The sequence below is a fragment of the Lissotriton vulgaris genome, chromosome 7 (assembly GCF_964263255.1).
Source record: "Lissotriton vulgaris chromosome 7, aLisVul1.2, whole genome shotgun sequence".
In the NCBI taxonomy this organism is placed as follows: domain Eukaryota; kingdom Metazoa; phylum Chordata; class Amphibia; order Caudata; family Salamandridae; genus Lissotriton; species Lissotriton vulgaris.
Genome location: NC_141695.1, coordinates 1214741165 through 1214757028, shown reverse-complemented (window position 1 = coordinate 1214757028; position 15864 = coordinate 1214741165). Strand labels below are relative to the sequence as shown.

At 39.7% G+C, this 15864-nt stretch overlaps 1 protein-coding gene across 1 annotated transcript; it reads right to left on the bottom strand.

Moving 5' to 3' along the window:
• Positions 1 to 1503: 1503 nt before the first annotated feature.
• Positions 1504 to 15593, bottom strand: LOC147703265 (uncharacterized). Its single transcript, XM_086928901.1, has 9 exons — positions 15545 to 15593; positions 14058 to 14104; positions 12441 to 12506; positions 8769 to 8834; positions 8152 to 8205; positions 6267 to 6311; positions 4955 to 5038; positions 4053 to 4097; positions 1504 to 1662 (listed from the first exon to the last, which is right to left on the bottom strand). The coding sequence occupies exons 1-9, from the start codon at positions 15591 to 15593 to the stop codon at positions 1504 to 1506; spliced, it is 615 nt and encodes a 204-aa protein (XP_086785027.1).
• Between the last annotated feature and the right edge of the window lie 271 nt (positions 15594 to 15864).

The window sequence follows — 15864 nt, the reverse complement described above, 5'->3', positions numbered from 1 at the left end:
AATGATATTGGTGATCAGGTGGCAATTGTCTGCAAATTGCATTTTTGCCCTGTGCTTTCATTAAAAAAGTTATTTGCAGTCAAAAATTGTGTTGCATGGGTACTACAGAGCAAATCGAAAAACAAGTGCATTTTTGATTTTATCTTCTTTCAGATAAGGGCCTAAACATTATAGTTAAGCATTCATAATACAGTCCTCTGTGTTCTTATACATCAGAAAAATGAGACATGCTTTGAGATACTTAGGTACTTTATTAGTAAGTGACACAAGGGACAATCATGATTCTAAAAAAACCTTTGAAGAACCTTGATTGAAGGAAAGTCCTTGCATGAAAAGGTAGAAAAGGAGAAAATCCAATTAGCTGTCACCAGCCCTCTGTGTGATGACTGAAGTATTACAAATGCTTGACAGCCACATCCTTTAAAAGAGAAGAACATAAATGCTTAGAAGGAGATCAGAAATCAAACACCAACAAAAAGTTAATTTCCCCAAATGATCATCCTTCTCACAAGCACACAGAAGGCATGGTTCTACTCAATAACACCCAGAACAATCATTTCACTCATCACCTTATCATATAAATAATTAACTCAGTCACCAATACGGGACTCCTATCCATACAAACACTGAATGGTGAAGTGGCTATTCTACTCAGGCAGTTACCATACACGTTTATTCGTCTTAAGACAAACCTGTTCACGAACATAAAATATTCTGTTAGAGTCTCAGTTTAACGGATCATTACACATCCAGGCCACATGAAGAAATGTTTTCAAATAACACCCACACATATTATTCAACTCAAACATCAGTTAAAGAGATCAAGTACCAAACATTCAATGATATCAATTTGTATAGTGCCAGAAAGTGTCATTGTACTCACAATCCACTCAATCAGTAACTGGCCATTGACAATAACCAGCTTTGATCTGATTCTGTGATTCAAGCCAATGAGAGGGAGCGTGAAGTCTCCTTAAACTACTGATGGTGCAATTGAGAAGTATTTTGAGATTATGATGTTAATTAAATCACTAACCCAAGTTTATGCAGCACATCCAGTCCAAATGCAAAGCACAAAACTTTGCAATGAACAAGACTCAGTTATTAATCCCAGACTAGGGGATATCAAAAAATATCATAGCAAAGTAATTCTTTTGTGTGCAAAACATAATGGGACAAAGTATATGTTCTGAAACAATCTGCTGTCATATAGTATTATACAGATGAGACAGCTGTGCATTCAGAGGGTACTGGCTAATGATACCTAATCTGGCAGAGAGTATTCCCAATCCAATAGTCTGCTGCTGATGGTAAAAAGTATCAGAAATGGAAGTGGCATCTGCAAGTTTAAAACATATTCATAACTCAGTGCAGGAGATAAATATTCTAGTTTAACATCTGTTCATACACCTGATGCAGAATATTTCTGTAACTATCTCAACAATTTTCTTGGATCAGGAGTGAAATTAGCAAGCAATCTCAAAATAGAAGCTATTACCTAAATTAACGTCCCAGAGGACCACGATCAAGTCCACCTTTTTCTCCTCCAAGAAGACAATTAAAAAGTCCACTGTGTTCTCCCCCGCCAAGCAGGCCTTCAAGAAGCCCACCGTTTCCTCCAAGAAGACCCCCAAGAAGCCCATTCGGCCCCAAAATCGTGTCCTGGGCATAAGAAAATGTTATTAACAAGATGCAATCTTTTTTCAATTCTAAAATTGTATATTTAACAATGTGTCTCTTTGACATTACGATGACATCAATACAGAATTACAATGTGAAGTTACCATATAAATCAAAAAGAACATTCCGATAAGTTACCTGGGACCGAATGTACAACCATTCATTTTTGCTAGTAACAAATTGCGTCAATTTACGACTTGCAATTTGCGACTTGCAAAAATGAATGTACAACAGTGTCTCAGGCACTGTCTGCGATCTCCAATGAGGAATCATTAATATTCATGAGGTTGTCACAATTTGCGACCCAATTGGGAATGACCCACACTCACAGGGATGGTGGCCTGCTGGGGTCAGCAGACCACCATGTCTGTGACTGTTTTTTCAATAAAGCAGTTAAAAAAAAATTCATCCCATTTTCCTTAACCCCTTGGCAACAAGGTGTTTTCCCCCCGCTGTGTGGGGGGGAGAGGGGCCGCTAGCAGCGGCACTATCCTGTTGACGAGCTCCGCTCGTCATGAGGCAGAGCGGAGCTGAGTTGCCCTTGTGATGAGCTGAACTTGTTACACCACACCCGTTTTTCAAACGTTCAACACAGCAGGGAAATTATCCCTGCGTCCGGACGTTCCAACGGCTGTGACGAGCTCAGCTTGTCATGAGGGCAACCCAACCTTCCCTCATGACGAGCTGAGCCTATCAACAGCACTCAAGGGGTTAAAGGAAAATGGGATGCATTTAAAGATGAAAAATGTATCTTTTCATTATTATTTTTTAAGGACAGGGAGTTGTACCTGGGTATTTTCACACCCATTCCCATTCGCGAGTGGCTTGCCACCCTTCTGAAAAGGGTGGTAAACTGTAAATGTTTTGCTTCCGCAAATGCGGACGCTAAACAATGGTACATGCCATTTACCCTCGCTATTAGGAAGGAACGCCCTTGGCACGTCCCTTCCTAATAGCGAGTTGCAAACCATATTTTGTGATTCGCTAATAGGTTAGCGACATGCAAAATATGGTTTGTACATGGGCTTGTCCTTTTTAGCGGTTGCGAACAGGCCAAATTCACGTTTGCCACCGCAAAACACTGTCGAACATCCGCCCCTCAAAGTGCTAAATGAAACTCATCGCAAGTCAAAGGCATGTGCTGATGACAAGGAATGTGTGCAGCGAGCCAACAATATTTTTTTTATTCATGCTTTATAAGGTTATCAAACAGACAAGGAAAATTGATAATTTGCCTCTTTCAGCATTCTCTTTTCATAGCTCAGCCTAGCGTACACACATTGTAAGACTGATAAAAGAGCTAAATACAGGATGCATATTCGCACGACATTTCTCTGCCCTTTCATTGCTGGCGTGGGAAATTGTAAAATTAAATATCTGAATTCAATGTTGCTGAAAGTCATGTTACCTTTTCTGTTAGATTCTCACTATTAAATTGGATTGTATTAACTCCTACCTCACTGTGTGTTTGCTTCGAAAATGATAACAATCTCACTTGTCTGAACTGCTCTGCACACAAATGTGATGCCATGCTCAAGTTTCATGCCGATTTCGTCCCAGAATGCCAGGTCAAGCCATAAAAAACGGTAGTCCATTTTTTATGATTTGCATGCAGTTAATTTCTTTTTTTGTAAAGACATTTTGACAAAATTCAGTATCCCAATGGTTCTCGTTTCACTGCAAACACTGCACATATGAAGCAACTGTCAGACTTGCGTGGGGTGTCAAGGTTTCCAACATTTGTATGTGCTGTCAGAAGCTTCTAACAGTTTTAAGCATGTTTTAAAAAAGTAGTCTCAGCGACTTGGCGATGTGGCGAGCGCAAGGTAAGTGTTCTTATTTAATTTTTTATTTTACTTTCCCTATCCCGCCATCTGTTCACGTGCCCTTCACCGCCCTGCCCCATCCCACTGCCTGACTGTAATTACCTTACCTGTGCCATTCACGCCTGATTCCTGACCTGTCCTTGCCACGCAGCACACCAAGGTGACTTGCTGTTCTGCACTGCATGCCTTCCTCATAAATGAGGCCCCTAATGAGCAATTTTATCTGGAGTACTTTTTTCAGTAAAATTTTTTAAAATGTATTCAGACTTTAATGATTTAGTAATTGTTTAAAGTTACAACAATACTTTCTCATTTTTATATTTCACAACTTTCACTGCACTTTAACTGCACTTCCTTGACAAACTGTCTTTCTGAGGAATCCTTTTTCCCAAATCAAGGTGTGATTAATCATATCTTTGTATTCACAATGCTTGTCTGGGCAGTTTGTTTCCTAAGGGTATTTTAGTTGTTTACTTGTGTTTTTTCCTGGCCATTCCACGGCTTTAGAGTAATTTAGTAACAGAGAAATAAAGAAAATGGATTTACCAGTACTCCTGATAATGTACCAAGAAGAGGTCCTAGGAGATTTTTCTGCACATAAACAAGAGCAATGAAAATGTTATTGATAATGAGATATAAGTTCATACCTTAATATCCATGTCTATTAACAGTGGTGGCAGTCATGTGCAACTTACAAGGGGGCAGTGACCCCCTTGCACACATGCACACTCCCTTAAACCCATGCATTCACATGCAGACATACACCCACACAGCCATTCACAACATTCACTCACAAATAGACATGCATTTATGCATACATGCACGCACCAAACTGTCAATAAAAACAACATTTAACTGCTGCAGCTTTCGGGCAGGAAGCCTTGTATGTGCCAGGAGGGTTGGGACTGCTGCTTCCTAGGTCAGCCGATGAGGGCAGGCAAAAGTCCCTACTTCGCTACAGGAGTAGGATGGGGTTTGAGAGACTGCTTACCGCACGCAGTCTGTGATGAGGTGTCAGCGATAGACATTCAACCCTGGGCTTAAAGCTGAAGTGCCGACGCAAGCGGCTCTGATACTCTCTCTCATCACGAGGGAGATGGCCTCAAGGACCTTTGTGGAGCTAAGAAGGTAATGCCCACAGGAGCTGTGAAATCCTCTGCCCAGCAAAGTTCAGGTCCGGCAGCCCGGAGCATGCGCATTTAGTCGATGTCTAGCTCCTGGCAGCCCAACCTGAAACTAAAGAGTGATCCCTCAGCCTGACAGACACTCTTTATGTCCAAAAGGCACAGAGGCGTGGCCACTGCTGTTTATTAGTAATGACAACATGTGGACAGAGTAACTTATTCATTACGAAAAATGCATGGCCATGCAATAATGCAAAAGTATGCACTGATTGACAGTATTACACATCACCACAATAAAATGTAAATTAGAGAGGGTGTTTTTACCACTATTTTGAGAACTCCACCCAACAAGCTGCCAAGAAGGGTTTCACATTTCTTGGGTTCCATGTTTTCAACAGACCCAGAACCCTACATCAGAGGAGAAAAGGTTACAATCCAATTGAGATGTCATGATTGTTTACAAGTTCAGACTCTTATGGTTGTGCAAGTGTTTTTAATTGGACCTTGTTCCTCAGAATACAGTAATGTTATAATTTCGATGTTTAATTTTTTAGAGTGAGAAATGTATATGTAGAAATGTTTGAGATCAGCAACACTTTAGCAACACTAGGTCTGCTGTGGCTTCAAGTTAAATCTAATAGTAAACATATTAAAACCTGTACATAAACATGTTGTCTCTCAAACTATGAATAGAGTTATAGGGTTAAAGTAGAAAGGTATGCAATTGGGGTTCTTTATTTTAGTGCAACAACAAACATTATGGTGGGATTTAAAATTTGGCAAAAAATGGGGATTTGCACAAAGAAAACAGAAGGCAGGCACCTGCCATATTCAAAATTAGAGCTGTTGCATGTTCTTCTCTTGTGAATACTTGACGGATGTACCATGTTACAACGCATACCGTTACAACTACCTACTATTACAACGCGACCATTACAACGCATACCATTACAACGCATAGCGCTTTGAGGTGCTGGATAGTGGTAAGTATAATTTACTATTCTAACTCCAGTCCCCGTGGACACTAGGGAAGGTGTTGGATAGTAAATTATACTTATTCCTTATCCTAGAGCGCCCCCCAGCGCAATGCGTTGTAATGGTATGCGTTGTAAAAGATGCGTTGTAATAGTAGGTAGTTGTAAAAGATGCGTTGTAACGGGTGTATACCATACTTGACAGTGTGTCTATGAGGGGTATACATGAAAGACATAACAGAGTTAAAAAAAATTAAGTCTAAGTAATACAGAGACTAGTTTGAGTCTCTTGGATGAGAAATATCACAGAAGAGCACACCAAATCGCCAGAAGAATGATCCAAGCTATGAACGGTCACAATGCAACACATTGGGGTAAAGATGGTATTCTTTCTAATCAAAATTAAATGCTCCTAGAAAGTTGTTTGCATATAATATTATGTGCAAAAATGCAAGAGAAGGATAACCTGGATATATTTTGCATAATTACACTCCAAGAGATTGTATAGCTGCAAACCTATGACATTTTAGAGTTAAAGAAATGGCTTTATGACATTTAATTGCAAAAGCGTAATTCATCTAAAACACAATTGGTCCCTCCATTGCAGAGAATATAACTGATAGATTACCTTCAAGAATTTGCATTTAATGGACTTGCTTTACCTGAACTATTGCCCCCATTTCTTGGATCTGCATCTGGGAAAAACCCTGAAAAGGAGTTTAAAAAGTGAGGAAGAGGTACTTCTTTTATGGGATGAAAACACAGACAGACAAGGAATGCTAGTGTATTGTAGCCTTTGCATGGAACAATGCCTTCTCAAAAACTTATATTCCTGCTAATACAATTGTCAGTTCAACATTTATGTAAAAGGTCACCTGACTTTAAATCTATCAAAGCCATTTTGATTTCTTAAAATCTTTTCATAGTTCTTTTATGAATGTATATTGTAATTATGGTATTAAGTGACATTTTAATCTTTGCTCTATTTTTATTTTCTATAAATATTTCTTGTTATTTGCCCACAGTTTACCTCGCATTTTGAACATAAAAACATAGCAATGAACATACATGTTTGTGATATGTACAGCAGTACAAAACAAAGACTTGTATTTTGTTGCCTAAAGTACGAAGAAATTTACTTTGAATAACAAATCAGTGGAGATGCAAAATAAGAGTCTATTTGGAATATAAAAATATGACGAGTTATAGGAAGTATCAAAAAAAGCAGGTGTGGGTTGCAGAGAGTAGCAATAATAGGCTGAACAGAGTATATCATTGCAAAATTCTTTCAGTCACTATTTAGGAGACAGAGAGGCACAACCAACAGTTCTGAAGTCCTTGTGTGAAAGGGTTCCCAACACACTCTGAGTGACTCATTTGTCAGTCCGCTACCATATGTAGGTCATAACAAAGAGTAAATCACAAGAACTACAATATTATTAAAAGAGAATGTATCATACTCTGGAGATATGCCACTATGACAGTGTCTTTAAGTAGAGATGTTTGTGGATAGCATTAGTACAACAGGGCTGTTTTGTGATTTATATTTGAGGTCCATGAGTCCTTCAACATCATTTTGAATGAAGCTTCTTTTATTATAAATACTGCTACATCATCATACCTGTAGTCACTTGACACATTATAGAGGGTGAGAATTAAAGTAACAATGAATTTCTGTAAACAGTACTGCAATATACTATAATTTTATGGTGCAGGAGGACAAAGAATTTGTAAGCACAAAAAACATTATGTACTACAAGATGCTGTGAGTAGGTATGTGGGTCAAGCGGAAGTAATGCATTTCTTCATGGCCACAGAAGACCGATTATGGGAGAGAATGTTTTGGGAAAAGTTAAGCATGTTTTATGATGCTGAATGATTTTGCTTCGTTATCCATTTTATTTGTTGTCCATTATTATCTTTACTGGCATTCTATATTTTTTTTTCTTCTTTGTCTCATAAGTGATGGCAAATTCTAAATATGATAAAAGTTCACCCATTTTTACAATTTTAACAGAATCTGAAGGAGAGATTTGACATCAGCAAGGACTGCGGGATAATGGAGATGTTTGGCAACTCTTTGGGAGCAAAGGAACACTTGTTTAAATACATAAATTGAATGAAGGAAACTCGAAAATACTTCATCGTTAGACGCTTCATATTCGAATAACATTAACATACATCACAGGCTGTAAAATGTTAAATTAACTAAGGAAGTGCCAATTAATCCACTAAAGAGGTTTTAGGGTATTGAGAACCCTGGAAAAAATGAGTACATTTAAAACCCCCTAAAGGGATCAATGCTTCACAGATGAAGCCCTGGAATCATGGATAAAATGCACTGTTAGACTTCTTTATGTTTGGACAATTGAGCAGATAATTCATCAGACAGGTGTACGGTAAAATGACTACGAATAAGTTGTGAATGTCCCAAATTAACAGGAGCCCAATGACTCACTGATCTGAAGGGAAGTAGGTATGGTGTATATCACACTCTGCAACTGACATTTATATTATTTATTGATTAGTAAATAAATATTGTCTTACCATCTGCCGCATCACATCTTCAACAGAGCACCCCAAGTCATCAGCCAATTCTTCCTAAGGATCAATTAAGAAACACAAAATCTAATTTATACATGTTTGACTGAGAAAACCCAGCACTGAAAAACTTGCAAACAAGTGTCTATTCCTAATTGTTTGATTTTTTTGTGAAGACTGAGTCATATCTAATTGGGTAAATTCCGCTCATTCATTTGTCAGTAAATTACCCAAATGAAAAGAATTTTAGAAGTCTTCAATGCTGTTAATCACTGCAAATGAACTCTTCCCACCTCTGCCTCACTAGTGTTTGCATCAGGGCTGTCTGTAACATTTACATCAATAATGGAAGGGATGAATGTATGAATTACACAAGAAAATTCACTATTTTTTGTAAATAAATTTATTTCTTCACTGACACTAACAAATATAGAATGACATACTCAAGGGGTATAAATATTAAATATTAAACCAAAGGCAGACGCACATATTTATAGAGATAACAAGATACATTTATTAGTTGACAGGCAGATCACATACAGAACTAGTGTACTGTTTCAAATGAATAATTTGTTATAAAAACACGTATTCAAATCATAAAAGAAATAAAGTATCTGTTTTACCAAAACAGTGAGGAGATTGTGCAGACTACATTTCATTTCAAATGTCCTGCCCTTTGATGTGCTTTTCTGAAAAAGAAAAAGAAAGTTGTGATAAAAACATTACATTTTGAAAAAGCTGTCTAAGTGAGACCACTCATCAATTGAGTATAATAGGGAGCAGTTTTTCCCTATGGCTTTGGTTATCCTCCAGGCCAGGTAAAACCAATATTTATATTTTATTTAGTTTGGGAAACATTTATCATAATAACTGAGGGAAACATTCAATCTAAAGTAAAATTTGAACATAAACATTGCCAGTGAAGCAAGTTGAGCCATTGGTTATAAAATAGTCCTCAGGCCATTTGTTCTTACTGGAAGTCCATCCTAAGGTATCTAGATTGAGGGTTTCACACTAAGTAACTGTAGAGTGGTGGAACAGCTTTCATTCTCAGTGAGACTCTTTGAAGAAAGAACATATCACTGTACTACTTGTTTCACTGTAAAGGGTTAGGAATGCATCATTGCTCTCATTGGGTGATTTGCAACTTGCACTGGTAGAAATGCGTCAGTACATTCCCGATTACACTGCACAGTTGTAGAAATATGATTTATATTCTGACTGACTATACTCTCCAGGTTTGGAAGTGAAGTAATTTTATTAGGGCTCCTGTTCTTGGGTCGAAATTTCACAATACTGCACACCAATACATTCAATACTGGTAAAAAGCCGGTAAAGAGCCATCACCTTCTGATGCTGTTCAGCATATCAGTTAGTTTTTTATGTGTGTATGTGGACATGTATGAATATAATATTTTGTGGAGCAATGTACATGGTCAAAGGCAAGCTTAAAATCTGCAAGTAATAGAGATAACTGAGTTGTGGATGAGTAATGGTGGATCTTCAGTTCATTCCTAAAATGGAGCAGTGTTGGGATTCTCCTAATAGGTATGGGGATGCTGTTCCAGATCCTTGGTGCATAGATGGAAAATGTCTGCTGTCTTGTTTTTGTCTTTTTTACATTTCTTTGTCTATAGTCTGATACTGTCCTGGCTGTGAGTGAGCCAAGGACCATAAGAGATGGTGAGCTTGTCTGCTAGTGGAGTTGCTGGTTGTGATGTTCTTGTAAATGATCCAGCTGGTTTAAATATGGTGCAGACTGGGAAGGGGAGTCAATGGAGTTCTTTAACCCGTTCTATGCTCATGACGGAACCGATCCGTCATGAGCCTCGGTTGAGCTGTGCTCATGACGGAGCGGTTCCGTCATGGCCCGCTCGGCGCGCCAGCGCGGCACGAATTTCGCGCCTGCGCTGAGCGTTCCATTGAGCGGACGCGTTCGTGACGGAACCGCTCCGTCACGAGCACAGCTTAACCGCGGCTCGTGACAGAGCGGCTCCGTCACGAGCATGCGAGCGCCGCTCAGCCGCCTCACCCCCTTAGCGCTGCGGCGGAATTCCCGCCGCAGCGAAGGGGTTAAGGATGGGGTGATGTGATCATATTTCTTCATGATCTGGATGAGATGTGCTGGTGCATGTAGGATTCTTCTTGTGACTTGCTTTCAGAGTACTCCCGTTCAGGTATGTTCTCCCGTTGGGTAAGTTTCCTCCACCCCCTGGCCTTATTGTCATTGACAAGTTTTGACATGTTCTTCCCCTGTCCACTGATTCACCAGTGAGCTTGTCTGATGTTGTGCAGACCCTGGCTGACTTGTTTGGTTGGTGATTTGTGGAGTGCAATTGAAAATGTTTTATTCTTGGTGTGTGTGCAGAGCATAATGGGGAGGGATGTGGAGAACATTGATGATTGTTTTTGTATTTACAAAATAGAGGACGCATAAACAGAACCCATACTTCTTAAAAAAAAATGCCCGGTTTACAGCCACTGGTATGAATTCAGGCTGATGCATTTTAGGGGCTAAAATAAAAGAAGAAGATCCCAAGGCTTTTAGACTCTGAATTTGTTATCTGTGTCTCCTAAACTAGTCTCGCTGAAATGTGAATGTTTCACTTTAACATCTACGTATGTGTTATGATTGCATCTCTGGCCGCAACAGCAAAATATAAAAGTCAGGACTACAGTGCTAGATTGATCTCAGGTTTGATGAGTGATGATTATATTTTTAGAAGTGATGACCTTCAGTATAATTGCACAGATTATTCAACTTGAAAAAAGCTAATCAAATTCTTCAGGAAATTCTTCATGAAGATGACGGATATCGAGGAATATGAAAAACATTTGAAAAATCCCACAAAATGTATTGTAAAAGGGTTTGTCTAAAGCCCTATAGAGAATGTGGATTTCTGTAATCGAACGAACCTCCCTTTCTAACCTTATGTGTTGGAATGTATGTCAGAATTCTCTTGGAACTATAATGAGTTCTTCGTACCCATGATATGTATGCTTTGCTGCTAAACTCTTTTATGTGGTACAAAAGGGGGTGATGATGGATGGAGTATCTGAACCAATCAAACACTCACACCCAGTGAACAGATCTGGGTTTAATCCATCACCATTCTTTAGCCCACTCTGCCACCCCAGTTCAGACATGGCCATATGCAAATTAGTCTGACCTTGTGCCTCATGGGAACAGTCCAGCCCGAACTGCAAAGCCATGCCTTCCCTGGACCGGATTCAAGCTTCTTAGGACCGATTTCTGGCATTATAGCCGTCTTCAGCCAGGCTTGCTTGAATCCAGTGACAAAGTGAGCAAGGGACTCACGTCTGAGCATACCCTGCCAACTTAGGGTGAACAAAGCGGTACAAAAGAGGGTGGTGATGGACGGCTGTCCCTTGCTCACTTTGCCACTGGATTCAAGCAAGCCTGGCTGAAGACACAGCCATCCTTGTCTGTCATTCTTAAGATAATATTTCCGCCTATTGGTGCAAAATTACCTTTCTAGAAATAGTGAGAGTTCTAGTCCTAATCATTGACTTGCTCTATTGGCTATAATTTGAGACTAAATAATATGCCGACAGCAGTTGTAAGGAACACCTACAGCATGCTCCTTCCAAATACCAAATTCATGTGGGCATGCTATTTCTTTTTGGAAGCTGATGAAATGTGCTGATTTCTAAAATCAGATCAGACCACTTTGCAAAGCATGTTTACGGTTGCAAACACAGAATTTGAGGTTTTGCGACTTTATAAATGGTTAGTATATATGACCAATAATCTTGCCCTGTTTGGAATAAATCTTTGAGCATATCCTGTATTGGAAGGTGTACGATTAAAGTGTAAGACTACCTACAAATTTGAAGTTTCCAACTTTGCTAGGGAAATCTGGCCCTGGATCGCTCAGCTATCACCCCCTAGAGTGTGGTCACTCACTCAGATTACTCCATTGTGGCCTAATATGAACGTGTTTCAAAGATGTACAAGTATGTAAGCTTTCTGTGAATACCTAGCTCTCAGAAAACGAATCATTTGAATCTGATTAGAAACACAAGTAGCCCTTTACGTCGACAATATTTATAACCTCTCATAACCATGCCAGTATAACTTTAAAGACCTGCACTCTAATTCTACCACTGAATAATCAGGACTTACCAAGGAAGTAATGCACATTTTCACTGCAGGGGCATGATGACCACCCATGCAAGTGCTACAACATCCCTTCTGCTTGATTTTCTGGCTACTTAAGAGAACTGCTGATTTTATCCTGAAGTTCAGTTAAGATAAGAAATGAGAATTTTACCATGATCATTTGGTAATTCTTCAGGTTGCTCTTTATGCATCGTGTGAAGTAATAGGCATCTTCTTGCTGAAAAAAATCAATATAAGTAGCCAATCAGTTTCTGCAAATAAAAGGAATGTAAGAAGAGTCTATCTGACCCAAGGGCATATTTACAAAACAATGGAGGAGCGTGCTTTAAGCTAAAATTGATGCCACGTTTTGCCATTCTGAAAACGCAAGGATGCGCAATATTTACGAAGATTTGGCACACCCCTGTGTTTTCCTTTGTCTGGCACTAAATTAAGCTGGCTAGCACCAATGCAGGCCCCCTTGCACCATAGTGCAAGGGTACCTGCATTGAGGGATTTAATGTTGATGTGCAGGAAGGTGTCCCTTCCTGCACATAAACATTCACTAATGGTGATGTGGAACTCCTATGTAACTCCTATGTAGGCTGCATTGTGCACCTTCCTGCACATAAACAATCATGCATGGTGATTTGCTGTTTCTACGTGTGCTACACTATGCAGCGCAAATAGAAACAGCAAAATTGAGGATAACATAAATATTTCTCCTAGTTTCACCATGTTAAGAACCAGGGTATTTTTCATCTTAATTTTGGTGCTGCCTAATAATGAAGTCATCCTTCTAAATAGGGGGTAGCGTCAAAATCAATGGGTGTTGTGGCAGAACGTCCACTGCAACACCTATTGCCCGCCCCTCACACATAGCATGAAAGGCAGCCTTATTTACAAAGCGGTGTTAAGGCAGGTTAAGTGACTTAACATTACCTTGTAATTAAGGCGAAGGGTTTATTGCCACAGGAACATCACAAAAAGTGACATTCCTGAGGCGATAAGCCCTTGTAAATATGCATTCCAGTGTTCGATGTTTGTCATGGTGAAGGGCAAGAGAGTGCAGTCATCTCTCCTTTTCACAAGAATCTTCCATGTATGTGGCCTTTCATATTTTAGATGGATATAAGAATCGCTCTAGTGCAAGCCTGAAACAGCAGTATTATTTGTTTTACTTTTCTGTACAGAGCGAAATGTTGCCCAATTAACGTATTTGCTCAAAAATAACCTTTTGCTCAAGCCCAAACATGGAACAATCTAGTTCACTATAGTTTAATTCCGAATGATAATAGAATCTGCAGCATAGGTTGTAAAATATTAAAGCCTAATTAGGTATGTATACACTTCCCTTAGATATGTAGTCAGGGGGTGAACTACACTGCATGGAGCGGCCTTGAATCTGGCAGGTTCATGTTGCTAAGGTTTCAGGAGAGCAGTTAGCTGATGATCTCAACCCCATTGCCGCGGGGCTAATTTCCCCATGGCGAGGGGGGGGGCGCGCGCGCCACCGAAATGCTGATGACGAGCTCGGCTCGGCTCGTCATGCAGCACGGTGGCGCTGTGCTGATGATGAGCTGATCTTGTCATGGCCCGCCCGCTCAATGGAACGCCCAGCACAGCGGGGTAATTATCCCCGCATGGGCGTTCCGCAGAGCATCAGCACAGCGCCACCGTGCTACATGACGAGCTGAGCTCGTCATCAGCATGGAACAGGTTAAGATCTCAATAGCTAGCTGTTGAGCCCATGAAGTAAGCACCTCTTAACCAACAGAGACATACATACCTTTATGCTTGAAGATTTCTGCTGCAGGCTGTAGTCAGAAGGGATTGCTGTAAAAGATAGACATGTTAACCATATGACCTGGCCCTGGCTCACTCAGGATTCTTTAACATATTATGTTTTCCTGTTGGCACAAATAGACTTTGACCCACCACTGCATTTGGTCAGAAAGCAGCACAGTGCTGAATTTCTGAACACTTATTACAAAATTAACAATCCCTAAGGGATACCTTTTCACGATTATGGAAAATGCAGGAAGTTAATTCTCTTTGCAATCCAACTCACATTTTAACGCATTTGCATCTCTAACCCTGACAACTTCACTGTCTAACCATTTAGTTATTTTAAATTTTATGTAAATATTTAAAAATCCTAATTTAAGCGTGTTCCTGCCACCACTTTTTAAATCCTCAAATGTAAAACTAGCTGAATGAAATCCTTTAAATAGGTTAAAAACATTTAGCCTGACAGTCTGAATGTACCTGTAATTTCAAATGCATGGGTACGTGAAAGAATCTTTACATTACAAGCAACAATCATATTCTACTATGGAACATGCTATGAAGAAAGCCTATTTTTCCTCATTGTGTAAAGAAATATTGTGCTAGCGAGAAACAGTGGGAGAAGCAGGAAAAGGGAGGCCATACGCAGAACACACTTGGAACGAACACCTGATCAGACAACACAATGTCGGATCCAGTTGCTTACCATCCTCAATCATTTAATAAAAAGAAGCCTGAAATGAAAGGCGTCAGTTTCTGTCACTGCTTCTTTACTCACATTACCTAGGGAGAGTGGCAAAATGACTAGCAACAGGAGTTCATAGGTCAATCCATTAACTGTTTGTGTCACACTGCCAAAATGACTCATTAATAACTAGTAGATCACGTCAAGACCGAGTTACAAATTACAGATCACCCAGAAAAATAACTAGAAATTTTTTCCCATTATCAGGTGCCTGATCCTCTTGGAAAATGTTTTCAATTCATTTGATTGGTTCTCTCCCCTTTAGATAATTGTGTCTCATTTTCTGAATTGATGTTGAACCTTTTTAATGGTTTAATAATAAGATGGAATCCATATGGATTCATTAATATAATGTCTTATAAAGGTACTGATATATCTGTGGGAAACCATGAAAAGGGCACTGTGATTGGCTAGGAAGTGAGCTAAACAGATTATACTACTATGTTAGGCAAGGGTTCAAAAAACACCCACCACACTGCATAGAGACTATACACTGCTGCAATAAGTAAATGTGGCGTCCAAATCCCAAACATCCAACCTGGAGCTCATCATGTTTGCCTTCGTATGAAAGTGAATTGAACCACTGTTTAAACATTATTCTGAATAACGACAAAATAAATGTATTTTTAGGTCACACGGCTTTAAACAGTGAGTGTTCCCAAGAATCTTTATACGAAAGTAGTTCTCTCAAAACGTGGCAGACTTTGGCATACAGTCCCTTAATTCAAGGAACCCTTACTTACCCAAGCATCCACCGAGAGCCACGAGGAGGAGGGCAGCAGGCAGCATCATGTTTGCTATAGGCCTGGTATTTGAGCCTTTTGCAGAACTGCTGATCACTTAAACACCTGTGAAAAGGTCCATGCCTGAGGCCTCTATTTATGCCGATAGCAAGTGCCTTAGGAGGCAGGATCTTCCCAGAAACATGCGCTATGGTCATCGCCTGGGTCCTGTCAACCAGAACATCACAGAGATTTTCAAAACAATGGGCGTTTTGGACCTATTTGAAAAAGATTTAATGGATTACTTAGATAAGGACTGCGAGGTATGAGAAAGTGGCTGG